General features: G+C 37.1%; 1 protein-coding gene across 4 annotated transcripts in view; it reads left to right on the forward strand.

The window, feature by feature from the left end:
* XPO4 (exportin 4) overlaps positions 1-13,758 on the forward strand; it is a 117,290-nt gene that overhangs the window by 101,034 nt on the left and 2,498 nt on the right. For all 4 annotated transcript variants that reach the window (XM_027590102.1, XM_027590103.1, XM_027590100.1 and 1 more), the window contains 9 exons: positions 433-592; positions 1,082-1,251; positions 2,085-2,259; positions 5,005-5,298; positions 6,578-6,758; positions 10,407-10,525; positions 12,405-12,535; positions 13,056-13,173; positions 13,599-13,691. In XM_027590102.1, the coding sequence (XP_027445903.1) occupies positions 433-592; positions 1,082-1,251; positions 2,085-2,259; positions 5,005-5,298; positions 6,578-6,758; positions 10,407-10,525; positions 12,405-12,535; positions 13,056-13,173; positions 13,599-13,691 (1,441 nt within the window). The remainder of the gene's footprint in view (positions 1-432; positions 593-1,081; positions 1,252-2,084; positions 2,260-5,004; positions 5,299-6,577; positions 6,759-10,406; positions 10,526-12,404; positions 12,536-13,055; positions 13,174-13,598; positions 13,692-13,758) is intronic.

A 13,758-nucleotide genomic window follows, 5' to 3' on the forward strand; every position in this document is an offset into this window, starting at 1 on the left:
CAAAGCATTCTAGATAAGTCAATTTCCAGATCCTCTACCATAAAATGACAAATGTATAAAAACATGCTAACCCATGTTTTGAGTAGTGATAAAGTGCTGAAGAATGTAGCATTTACTCTGAACTTTTAATTGTATTTCTCAATTTTGAATGTGAAAAACATCTTTAGTTGGTAATGCTGAGTCTTGCGCATTCAGTACAACTTCCACAGAAGGTTGTCTCTATCCGTGACTCTTTGCTTTGTCTTGTTTCCTGCTTCCTGAAAGGTCAGCAATAAAAAGGGGCATTTTTGTACAACCCTATTGATGAAAATTTCAAGTATAGCCTGGCCTAAATTCAGAGAGTTGAGAAACAGAAAAAGGACTTTTAAGAAAAAAATAAGATTAGACAGTCAGTAAATAAAAGAATAAATGACTTCTTTTTTATACCTACAGGCTGTTATCTGCCATTCTAAGAGTTTCAGAAGTTGAATCTCGAGCAATAAGAGCAGATCTCACTCATCTACTAAGCCCTCAAATGGGGAAAGATATTGTTTGGTTTCTAAAACGTTGGGCAAAGACTTATCTCCTGGTGGATGAGAAACTATATGATCAGGTCAGAATGTAAAACTGACTTCGTTTGGATTTATGATGATTACAGTTATGGAAATGAGAACATTTTTCTTGGTGATTTTCTCATCAAAATGTAACTAAGAGCTGAACATCTTCCATATTGAAGAGAACTGTATGAATGGTGTGCGATTTTAATAACTTTCTTAGAGCCTATCATTTGATTCAGCTCTTATTTTAACCATATTAATTTACAGATTACTATTGGGAATGGATTAATTTATGTTCTTTGTATTGGTGTAAATATCATGTTGGTATGTTAATATGAAAGTAAAGTTGTCAGGAAAATCACATTGGAAGGTTAAGTGGATTGAGGATGTCTTTTTTCGACTTAACAGAAATGAATACATTTATAAAATTGATGTGAAGTAAGTAGTACTTCAGATTTAGATGCTAATTTCAGTTTGATTTTTCTGTGGATTTCTTTTGAAGCTGATCTGTCTTTCTGACTTTAAAAACTTTGTTTTCTCTCAAGATAAGTCTGCCATTCAGTACAGCGTTTGGAGCAGATACAGAAGGTTCTCAGTGGATTATTGGCTACCTCTTACAAAAAGTCATCAGTAACCTCTCAGTGTGGAGTAGTGAGCAGGACCTTGCAAATGACACTGTGCAGCTCCTTGTCACTTTGGTGGAAAGAAGAGAAAGGTAAGCTGATTATAGGAGGCAGGGAGAGAGAGAGAGTGAGTGTGTGTGTGTGTGTGTGTGTGTGTTTGTGTGTGTGTGCGTGCATGTGGTCTTTCAAGTGGCAAACAGTTACATGGTCCTAAGGTCCAGATAGACCTTGCATTTTGGAGCAGTGTACTTAAAAAAAAAACAATGCATATTATTGTGTTAATGCAAATAGAGTTTTCCCATGTTAAAATTGAGGATTGTGTTGACTCTTCAAGGATTTGGCATTAAAGAATCTTATGAGAAACATGTTTAATTCAGTAATTTATAGTTTTAAAAACACTTTAATACAGAATAATCTCAATTTTTTCAGGTATCCTATTCCATTTTAAAGATGAGAAAAACTTGATAATTTAGTAATTTTGCAAGTTAAGAGCTTTAGTGTTTTCTACAACTCTGGCAATGTTTCTCATTTTTCTTACTACATAGGAATGTGGTTGTTACTACTCTTGGCATTGGCTGACTCTTACTTACTGAGTTCTTTTAATTTACTAGGTACTGTCCCAAGCATTTCATATATAGTATTTTATTTAATCATAATATCAGTTTCAACCATGAGAGTTAGGTCTGTTATTACTGTTGTTACTCCTATTTTACAGATCTGAAAACTAAGTAAGGGAGAGTAAATAAATTTTACATTGTCAAACGACTGATGGGATTTGAGCACAAAATTGTGTGACTCCAAAGTCTATACCAAATTTACTATACTGTACTTTAAAAACTAATTAAATTCAGTTACCTTCCATTATTGTTTGCTTAGTATACATACCATGTAAGTAATACATCTTCTGTTTTATTTCTGTCTATAGGGCAAACTTAGTAATTCAGTGTGAAAACTGGTGGAACTTAGCTAAGCAGTTTGCAAGCCGAAGCCCACCCCTGAATTTCTTGTCAAGTCCTGTGCAGAGGACATTAATGAAGGCTCTTGTTTTGGGAGGTTTTGCACATATGGACACAGAAACCAAACAGCAGTACTGGACAGAGGTAACAGTTCCCTTTATTTTGATTGCATCCTCTTATATCTTACCCTGTGTGTTGCTGTAAAATACTCTGTGGAGACATAAACATGTCAATCATACCTTTTCTGATACTTTTCCCTAATAATGAATAGGTTGAAGCTTATTATTTTAGAAATATCATCTTAACAATTTATCCATATCTGCATACATGATGACTTTTGAATATTATCAAGTGTTCTGTGGTTTGGGCACATTTTTGCCCACAACTCAAATGAGAGCCTAAAGAATCAATCTTAAATACAGAGATGCAAATTAACCACTGTATTAGTTTGCTAGGACTGCTGCAACAAAATACCACAAATTTAGTGATGTAAAAATAGAAATTTACTCTCTTGGAGGTCTACAGACCAGAAGTCCAAGATCAAGGTGTTGGTAGGGTTGGTTCCTTTTGAAGGCTGTGAGGGAGAAGCTGTTCCAGGCCTCTCCCCAAATTTCTGGTGGTTTGTTAGCAGTCTTTGGCATTCCTTATGTTGTAGAAGCATCATCGTAATCTCTGTCTTCATCTTCACATGACATTCTCCATGTGTGCATGTCTGTCTGTAAAGATAGCATTCGTACTGAATCAGAGGCCCACTCTAATGACCTCTTCTTAATTACATCTGCAACAGCCCTGTTTCTAAATAAGGTCACATTCTGAGGTACATGTGGTTTGGACTTAACCATATCAGTTTGAGGGGGACATAATTCAACCAATAACCACTGTGGACACATTGCCTTATATAAATTAGCTTTAAATCAGGAACCAAGAGTTACCAGTGTATGTAGGTGGATGGCCTATATTCCCTGTGACTAGAGTGCTCTTAATGTCTGAGAAGGGACATGGTAACGGAATTAGGTAGTCATCTGTGACTTCAGACCAGAATTTAAATAATTGTATTATCATATGTATAGCTTTAAATAGAATTAAGATATTTTCATGAATATGCATTTTCACTGAGGGCAGGACTGATTATCTGAAGTTATGTTCTCTGCCAAGAGGAGTTGGAAAAGAGAAAAACAGGCAAGAGCTGTATGTTGGGGTTGACCCTGTAGAACAGAGGCTGGCAAATTGGAGCCCACAGACCAAATCTGGCCTGCTGTCTCTTTGTAAATAAAGTTTTATTGAAACACAGTCATGTTCAGTTGTTTACATTTTTATGTCTGGCTGCTTCTGTACTATAGTGCAATTGTAATTGGGTAGTTGGGCCAGAGATGACATGTTCTGCAAAGTCCATATTTATTCTCTGGCCCTTTGGAGACTTAAATTTCATCTTTGGGTGTGGGGACAGTTAATGAATTGGAGAGAGAGAATGATTGTGACAGAATTCTGTGAATGGCATTGACTAAGTCATGTTCTGTGATTCGTGGTTTTTGGAACCTAAATTACTTCAGGAAGTGGTTTGACTTACATATGTTGTGAAATGATTACCACAAGAAGTTTAGTCATTATCCATCATCTCGTATAGATACAATAAAAAGAAAAAACAAAAATTTTTTTTTCTTGTGATGAGAACTCTGAGGATCTGCTCTTTTAACAATTATCCTATATATCGTACAGCATAATAATATATATTAACTATAGTCATCATGTTGTACATTACACTCCTAGTACTTATTTATCTTATCACTGGAAGTCTGTACCTTTCAACTACCTTCCTCCACTTCCCCTGTCCCCAACCCCCCACCTCTAGTAATTACAAATATTTTTCTTCTTTACAGAACAATTTTTTTTTTTTACTAATCTTTTTCTGAAGTTGGGATTTTTTGTTACTTTATTATTTTATTAAAATTCCTCATTGTAAGTAAGATCTTACGGTATTTGTCTTTCTTTGTCTGAGTTACTTAAGATATACCCACAAGGTTTATACATGTGGTCGCAAATGGTAGGATTTCCTCATTTTTTATGGCTAAATATTCCGTTGCATATGTACCACAACTTCTTTATCCATTCATCCATTGGTGGACACTCAAGTTGTTTCCATGTCTTGGCCATTGTAAATAATGCTACAGTGAACGTGGGGGTTCAGATGTCTTCTCAAGTTACTGTTTTTATTTCCTTTGGATATATTCCCAGAAGTGAAATTACTGGGTCATATGGTAATTCTGTTTTTAAGTTTTTGACGGTCCTCTATACTATTTTCCATTGTGGGCTGCACCAGTTTGCAATTCCCACGAATAATGCACTGGAATCCCCTTTTCTCCACATCCTTGCCAGCATTTATCTCTTGTCCTTTTGATGATGGCCGTTCTAAAAGGCATGAAGTGATGTCATATTGTGGTTTTAATATCCATTTTCCTAATGACTAGTGTACTGTGTATTATTTCTTTATGTAAGCCAGAAGTTATGATGACTCTCAAAATGGGGAATATAGGGGTGCCTGAGTGGCTCAGTCAGTTGAGCATCTAACTCTTGATTTTGCCTCAGGTCATAATTGCAGGGTTGTAAGATGAAGCCCCTTGTTGGGCTCTGTGCTTTAAGACTCCCTCCCTCCCTCTCGCCCACCCCCCCACTTGCACATGCACACATGCTCTTTCCCTCCCTAAAATAAATAAAATCCTTAAAATGGGGAATGTAACATGTGGTTCAGATATTCTTTGTTTTCAGTGCTTTTTTTGCCTCCGTTTGTATAATGCTTTAAGAAAGTGAATATTTATCCATTTGAGGAAATAAAGTTGAAATAAATGAAGCATGTGAATTAAACTTTTAGAGAATTATGCTTTACTTTGATAGGTTCTTCAGCCACTTCAGCAGCGATTCTTAAGAGTGATAAATCAAGAAAACTTTCAGCAGATGTGTCAGCAAGAGGAAGTCAAGCAGGAAATCACCGCCACACTGGAGGCCCTGTGTGGCATTGCTGAGGCTACCCAGATTGATAATGTAGCGATTCTTTTTAATTTTTTGATGGACTTCCTTACCAATTGCATTGGATTGATGGAAGTTTACAAAAATACCCCAGAGACTGTCAATCTCATAATAGAGGTTTTTGTTGAAGTTGCACATAAACAGATATGCTATCTTGGAGAGGTAAGCACTTTCTAATTTTATCACTTTAGGATTAGAACTCCTTAAAGTATAAAAAAATAACAGATACTTTATTTTAAATTTAATGAATACTATCTGAAATAATATTTTTGTGCCTCCAAAAGAGTTTTCAAAAAGACTTCAGAACTTTGCAGAAGAACTCAGAGTTCAGAGGAAGGCTTATTGAAGGAATATAAATTCTTGCCCTAATACTGTTAGTAATCAGTAATTTTTTTTGATATAATGTTATTCAGTCAAACTCATCCAAATGAGGAATGTTTGATAAGACAAGCGGTAGAAAAATTTAATCAGTTTCTGTCTTTTGAAACTCTAAGGTTAGGCTTAAAATTTTAAATGGCAATTTGTATCTTTGCTTTATAATCAAATGGATATTTAGACACTTAATTCTTTTACAATCAGTAAGCAGAGGTGCATTAATTTTTAGAAATTATTTAGAAAGCTGTTTTAAAACTGCCTTAAAGGAATATATTTGTAATTGCCTGCAGATTAGCATAAATCTTGTTTTAAATTGTTTCATATGGGTTCCTGATTTGTAAACTTTTTAGTTAGATCAAAGGCACTTGCTCAAAAAGTGAGATTTTATTTTATAAATATTACACGTGTAGTCACAGATGTATGACTGAGGGGGTAGGCCATTGCCATTTATTTTGATGTTTAAGACCACTGTTTGGGGGGGGGTGCCTGGGTGGCTCAGTCATTAAGTGTCTGCCTTCGGCTCAGGTTATGATCCCAGAGTCCTGGGATCGAGCCCCGCATCGGGCTCCCTGCTCCGCAGGAAGCCTGCTTCTCCCTCTCCCACTCCCCCTGCTTGTGTTCCCTCTCTCACTGTGTCTCTCTCTGTCAAATAAATAAAATCTTAAAAAAAACCAAAAAATAAAAACCACTGTTTGGTACTCTGTGCTTTTGCAAGTTAAACAATATTAAATCTTAAAATAATAAATGTTACACAAGAAGTTGAAACAACAGAAGTAAAACAGTTCTGTTGCCAAAATCTTATTATCTCTCTAGTATGTATTATCAAATGAACAAAAAACTGGATGTCCGATTTTGTTAGGAAACTGCTAATTTTTAAAATATAACTGCCATCTTTAATATATGCTTTTTCAATTTTCTTAATGTTTTACAATAGTTTAAAACAAGTATTTGAGTTACTATTGGGATTCAGAGTAAATTTATTAGATTATAGATTCTTTTAGGGTTTATATTTTTTTCCCAAATAAGTTCTACTTAGTAATGTAATTTATCGCTCATTCTCTTACAGTCCAAAGCTATGAACCTATATGAAGCTTGCCTTACTTTGCTGCAAGTATATTCTAAGAATAACTTAGGGCGGCAAAGAATAGATGTTACAGCAGAGGAAGAGCAATACCAAGACCTGCTTCTCATTATGGAACTTCTTACTAACCTTCTATCAAAAGAATTCATAGATTTCAGTGATACAGGTAAGATGTAGTGTGATGGTTTTAAACTTTGTTTTTATTGTCTTTTTTTAAAGCAAAGGAATTTTTTTTGTTTTTTAAGCAAAGGAATGTTTTTAAGTGAAATTTCATGAAGTTCAGTTTACAAAATCATGAAAGTCAGTCTGTTTGAAGTGAAGGTAGGACCAGCATCCCTTCCTGCTTGGCTCTTCTCTTATAAGAATAATAGTAATAATATCTTCCATTTATTAGGTTCTTATAAATGCCAAGCACTGTTCATATCACAATGGCAAGAGAAGGTATCATTGTTATACTCATTTTATAGATGAGAAAACAGGCACAGAGAAAGTCGTGTCATTTGCCCACAGATCAATAGCTAGTAAGTTGCAGGACTGGGATTCACATCCCAGCATCTAAATGGGATGCCAGGACCAGTCTTTTCTGAGTTACACTTTATTTATTTACTTTTTTAGATTTTATTTATTTGAGAGAAAGAGAGTGTGTGAGTGAACATGAGCACATGTTCATGAGTGAACATGAACATGAGAGGTGAAGGGGGTAGAGGGAGAAGAAGACTCCTACTGAGCAGGGAGCCTGATGTGGGGCTCCATTCCAGGACCCTGGGATCATGACCTGAGCCGAAGGCAGCCGCTTAACCAACTGAGCCACCCAGGTGCTCCTGAGTTACACTTTATTGACTGAATCACTCCCCTATGTTCTCAGAGATAGCTATCCCTGAAAACTATAGCACTTTCCAGATTGCAGCTTGGTTGGGAACCCTTGTTGGGATGGCTAACACTGAATTCTGGAGCTGACAGGCCAACTTGGAAGACCTAACCTAGGGGCTCAGAGACAGCCTGACCTTGGGGAAGTCAGTTAGCCTTTCTTCGTTTATTCTGTTAAAGTGGGTACATAATAAATACCATTTGAAATGTCTTAAAGATTAGCTACAAAGTATCATGGTGCCTAGCATTGTTCTGGCAACCAGTAGGTAAAAGAAAGTTGGTATCACAGGCAAGAACTTTATTAGTAATCGAAACATCATTTATTTGCATAGTTTTCCTTCACTTGCCTCTTAACCCACTGCCAACCGTACCTTAAAACCCAAGGGATCTTGTTTTCTAAGAGAAAAATGAATCCTGTCTAAAGCTTCCTTTCATACGTTGTGCAGACATTCTTAGTAGTGGACACTTTGACATCCTTGTAAGATTCTCTTTCTGAATTGGGTGCTATGACATTCCACCTTTTCCCCAATACTTGAGATTCTTCTTTCTCTGTTTCCTTTATTGATTTATTTTCCTTATCCACTGAACAACAGTGTTTTGCAATGTCTGCCCCTACCGTAAGCACTACCAGTTTTACAGTCCAGATGGTTTACTCTCCTCCGCAGTTAACGAGGGGTACCTAGGAGAGAAGCACCGTCCTGCACTTTGCCTCAGTGAATTCGTTCTATACCAAAGCCTCAGCTGTCCATCTGTTTCTAGGCCCAGCCTCTCACCAAGTGTCGTTCCCATGTTTTCCTATTTGTTCAGGTTGATGCTTCTCCATCCAGGAGTTCTTAACCTTTTCTAGAGCACGTGTGCCTTTAAAATCTGAAGTAGTTATTGAGCCTTTCCCTTAAAAAGTATATGTTACCTTAGCTTCAGAGTTTTACTCAAGGTTAATAGTTGAGTTGTGAACCCTTAGAAACTCAGCTGTAGACTTTCCAGGGCTGAAAAGACCCAGATCAAGAACCCTGTACTCTGAAGAGTCTGATTCAAAGTTAAAAGCTTGTACTAAAAGGGGTGGGGAGGGCTGTTAAAGGTTGTGGAGAGGGAAAAGTCATCCCAGTCATCAGGTTTGTGGTGCAGTCTGCCGTTCTAAGAACACATTGTATAGATAAATGGCAGGTTTTCACAATAAAAAGGCAAAAAGATTAAAAGAAACAGCATTAGCTGATAAAATAGCAGGCAGAAAGGAAGGTGATACTTTAAGTGATTATTTTTAAAACAAAGATAATTGAGATAAAATAGAAAATGCTTTAAATATTATGAAATACAATTAATATAGTAGGGGGGAGATTAAAAGCATAAGTGGAATGGGCCTCTGCTCTATATTCTTGAATCCTTAGGAGAGCTTGTGGCTGGAGAGCCGAGTCCCACCAAGCACGAGGCAGGATGTTCTGTACAGTCCTGAGAGCCCTCTCTTTTAGGAGCAAGCCCTGGGAGCGGGGTGGGAGCTCCAGGACCAGTTTCCCAGGGCTCCACAGCAGGCCCAGGTTTCCTGCGGGATGCAGTCCAGGTTCACCAGTGCCCGGCTTCAGAACATGGGATTCTTCCAGCTGGAAAGGAGACTCCTGGGGAAGTTCACAATTAGGCTGAAAAAGTCATTTTCAAATAGAAATGCTTTTTTTTAAACCAGATTTTATCTTTTTGTCTGTTATACAAGTACTTTGCTCTTAATAGAAAATTTTTTAAGTTCAGCGATAGAAAAGTCACCCATTCTTTGACATAATCTAGAGTCCAGTATAAATGGCATTGTGGTCATTTCCCTTTTGGTTATTTTGTACAATTTTGTGATCATACTCTAATTTTATATTCTGCCTTTTTTTTTGTTAATGTGTTGTTAGCCTTTTCCTTGTCATTAAAATTTTTCATGACCTTTAATGGCTGCATGGTATTCCGTATTTTGGAATTTAACCTGATTCCCTAATACTGGACATTTGGAATATTTATGGTTTGGCTGTTATAAATGGTGATGCAGCATTCACTTCTGTGGACAAATCTGTGTCTGAATTTCTGATTATATCTTTAGTACATACAGGGCTCAAGAGGCTCTTAACATTTTACTTTTGAAGGTAACTGTTATACTATATCCTCACCAGCATTTACATGTTATCATTTAAAAGTCATTTTTAATTTAATGAATCAGAAGTAGTATCATTGTTTCATTGAGTAGAATGAACTGTTTTTTGTTTTTTAATTTTTTAAAAAGATTTTATTCTCTCAAATAAAATGTGTGTGTGAGAGAGAGAGCGCGCACAAGCAGGGGGGAGGGGTAGAGGGAGAAAGTGGGAGAAGCAGACTGTCCCCTGAGTAGGGAGCCCAATATGGGGCTAGATCCCAGGATCCTGGGATCACAACCTGAGCCAGAGGCAGACATTTAACCAACTGAGCCACCCAGGCGCCCAAATGAACTGTTTTTCATTGGGCTTCTGGTTTTGTTAGATGTTTGTGGATTTTGCTCACTCACCTATTTAGGTCTTAGGGGGATTCTTAATTAATATGCATTTTTTATGGATTAAGGATAATAATCCTTTTTCATATTGGTAGTTATTTTTTTAACTACTTTCTTTTTTCTGTAACATTTTAATTTCTGTGTTTTCCCCCATTGCTTTACAGCATAGAAAAATTTCACACACCTAAGAGGTAAAAATAAGTATTACTGTGGAAATTGTTTAACTTACGGTATAGTTTGTCAGTGGAATAGGTTTTACTTTAATTTTATCATTGTAGAATAATAATGTAAACACAGAATAGCTGCATCAAGTACTCAGAGACCCTAAAAAGTAAAATACAAAAGGAATACCCAAGGGCGAGACAAGGATAGAATATATCTAACTCTGTTGGTTTATTGATGTTGCAATTCTAAGACTGCCTTTTTTTTTTTTTTTTTTTTTTTTAATTTTCATAGATGAAGTGTTCAGAGGACATGAGCCAGGGCAAGCAGCAAACAGGTCTGTGTCCGCAGCTGATGTTGTTTTATATGGAGTGAACCTAATTCTGCCTCTGATGTCACAAGATCTTTTGAAGGTAATTGAAGACAGTGAATGTGAACATGCAAAGTGTGTATGTTTGGAGTTAAAAGATGTTTTAGACAAGAACAGACCCCTGATTTAATTAAGGGGGTATAAGTACCTGCTTCTCTGTTAAGGACACATGAAAACTAGAACTTTAGGTTCCCATTGTCTCATTCGCAATTGTGCATGCAGCTCAGTATGCAGCTCATGCCTCATTTAATCTTGCCCCAGAGTCCTGTGTTCGCTGCTAATTAGTGACAGGAAAAAAATGGTTCTTTTAGAAACTTAGTTCTAATGTTGGCAGTTCTGGTTCCCTCATCATTTGTCATTAAGCAACTCAAGTTATATGTTTGGGTATATTCCACTGATAATTTTGAACATCATTCTCAGATTTGAGGGATTGAGCCATAGAAGGCATTTTCTAGCCACCCCATATGGTAAGAAACCAAGACTACCACAGTTTTTAAATTTGTGTACATTCCGATGACCTTGTGTCTTGATTTCACTAGTCAGTATTGGTGATGATGAGGCTGCCTTTTCTTCTTTCTTTAAGTACCACGGGGGAGGGGAGTCTGTTTTATGAGTTGTCACAGAGGGCGAGGGTGGGGACAAAGATGCGGATGGGGAAGAAGTGGGAAGTGTGTGTGTGTGCACATGTGTGGAGCTCACACAAGGTAGAGTGGGAGAGGGAAAGAAAAGTCCGTCGTGGGAAGGAAGAAGATAGAGGTTGAGAAGTGGTTGGACTTTGTGGTTAGGAGTAGGAGGTGCTGGGGCGCCTGGGTGGCTCAGTCATTGGGCGTCTGCCTTCCGCTCAGGTCATGATCCCAGGGTCCTGGGATTGAGCCCCAGGCTCCCAGCTCAGCGGGAAGCCTGCTTCTCCCTCTCCCACTGCACCTGCTTGTGTTCCCTCTCTCGTTGTGTCTCTCTGTCAAATAAATAAATAAAATCTTTAAAAAAAAAAAAAAAAAAGAGTAGGAGGTGCTGCCAGATTCCCAGAGTGGGCTGGGACCTCATGCTTCTTTCCCTGAGAAATGTCTTTGGGAGAGGATACTGATGCCCCATGAGCCAAGTATTCATGTAGCCACTGTATATTGCTTTGCTTTTAGGGCTTTTTTGGTTTGGTTTTGAGGTTTTTTTCCTCATCAAATAGACCATTAAACTGATGTGTATTTTCTTAAGTAAAGTTAAAAGTGTTCATTGCCTACTTTTTACTTCAGTTTTCCAGGACTGTCAGTGAACTTTTGGAAGTGTGAAGGAGTGAATATTCTATTCTACACATAATCTTTTTTTTTTTTTTTTTTAAGATTTTATTTATTTATTTGAGAGAGAGAGAGAGAGAGAGAGAATGAGAGATAGAGAGCACGAGAGGGAAGAGGGTCAGAGGGAGAAGCAGACTCCCCACTGAGCGGGGAGCCCGATGCGGGACTCGATCCCGGGACTCCAGGATCATGACCTGAGCCGAAGGCAGTCGCTTAACCAACTGAGCCACCCAGGCACCCTACACATAATCTTAACAATTTGTATTTTTCTAATATGCTGGAATGCAAATAAACACATTTGCAAAAGGGTTTTAATCATAGGTCATTTAATAATTTGAAATTTGGCTGTTTGGTCTACTTTTTCAAGGTAAACAGACTATCTGGAATTGGCTGTAGCTTTTATTAACTATCCAGATCATTGTTTCTACTATGTATTACTTTTGTATACTAAAATATTTCCTTTATTATAACTTATTTTTACATTTAATTTGGTCTTCATGTCTTCTAAATCCAATATGTTTTAAAGAAATCATTGTACTTTAAGTTTGTTGGTTATTATTTTATTTTACTGCATTAATGAAAATAGAAATTAGATATCAGTAAGCATCTAAATATTTAATATTTCTTTTTCAGTTTCCAACCCTTTGTAATCAGTACTACAAATTAATCACATTTATCTGTGAGATTTTTCCTGAAAAAATACCACAGCTTCCTGAAGATCTTTTTAAAAGTCTGATGTACTCTCTAGAACTAGGAATGACATCATATCCTTTAAATGAACATCATTATCATTTGTCACTTGGGGTAAAAGATCTTAACCTAAAGAAAAGTTTTTAAAATTTGTATTTTTAATTTTTCCTTAGTGGTATAGTTTTATTTCTTAAGAAAGCAGTCATCTTCCTCCCTGAATTCTGTGTTTCTTTCGTTAGTTTGCCTCACCTTCTCCTCCTTTCACAGATCCCAAAGGCGTTTGGCACCTGGTCCTGAAGTCACTCTTTCATTAGGAGCACCAATTAGTAATGTCATGTACTGTTGCTGAGTCTCAGATCTTAGCTACCTGATAGTAGAGAATAATAAGGCTTTTTATCACTTGTGTCCTCATGATCAGAAACCTAGAAATCTACAGTCCAGGACCCTCTCAGAAACACTGGAAGCCTTTTCTCACACAATGCCATACACTAATCTACTCCTCTGTATTCAGTCGTAGAATTTGATAATAGCTATAACTTCTTCATCTTTTATAAGTCAAATGTATCTAGTTTGTTCCTTGACCTTCGTGATCAGAATGAGTTCGGAGGTTTGCCAGCTCTGCCTGGAAGCTTTAACACCATTAGCTGAACAGTGTGCTAAAGCACAAGAAACAGATTCACCACTTTTTCTAGCAACACGGCACTTTCTTAAGGTAAGATGTTTGGGTGGCCTGTCGTGAAACCATCTGCTTTAATAAGTATGGTCAGTGCATGTAAATCCTCATTCAAATGAGGAAATGCTTACATCATTCATAAAGCAGGAAATCATTACTTTTTGTTCACTGTGCTTTCTGGAGATCAATTCTCTGGATACATTATTCTCCCCTTTTATTGTGTGTTCTTGAAAATCGATTTGGGAAAGGTAACAGGGAATTTGGTCATTTGATGATTTCACGTATCACGGCAAGGGGTAACATCTGTACATTATGGTTGGATTTTTAAAAAACTGTTTAATTTTCAGATTTATTTAATAAATAAGAACAACTACCACCCCTCCTTTGTTGGAATGGGGAGGGGCTGGAAGATAGAATGATCATCATGTATTTTTATTTAGAGGTTTTATGTTGTGTACTTTCAGCTGGTTTTTGATATGCTGGTTTTGCAAAAGCACAACACAGAGATGACCACTGCAGCCGGTGAAGCTTTCTACACGTTGGTGTGCTTGCATCAGGTACTGGACACAAGTCTCTTCATGGGACTCTTCTCATTTTTTTAGCAAGGAGATTATTCTTGCAGAG

This window comes from Zalophus californianus, chromosome 3, assembly GCF_009762305.2.
Source record: "Zalophus californianus isolate mZalCal1 chromosome 3, mZalCal1.pri.v2, whole genome shotgun sequence".
In the NCBI taxonomy this organism is placed as follows: domain Eukaryota; kingdom Metazoa; phylum Chordata; class Mammalia; order Carnivora; family Otariidae; genus Zalophus; species Zalophus californianus.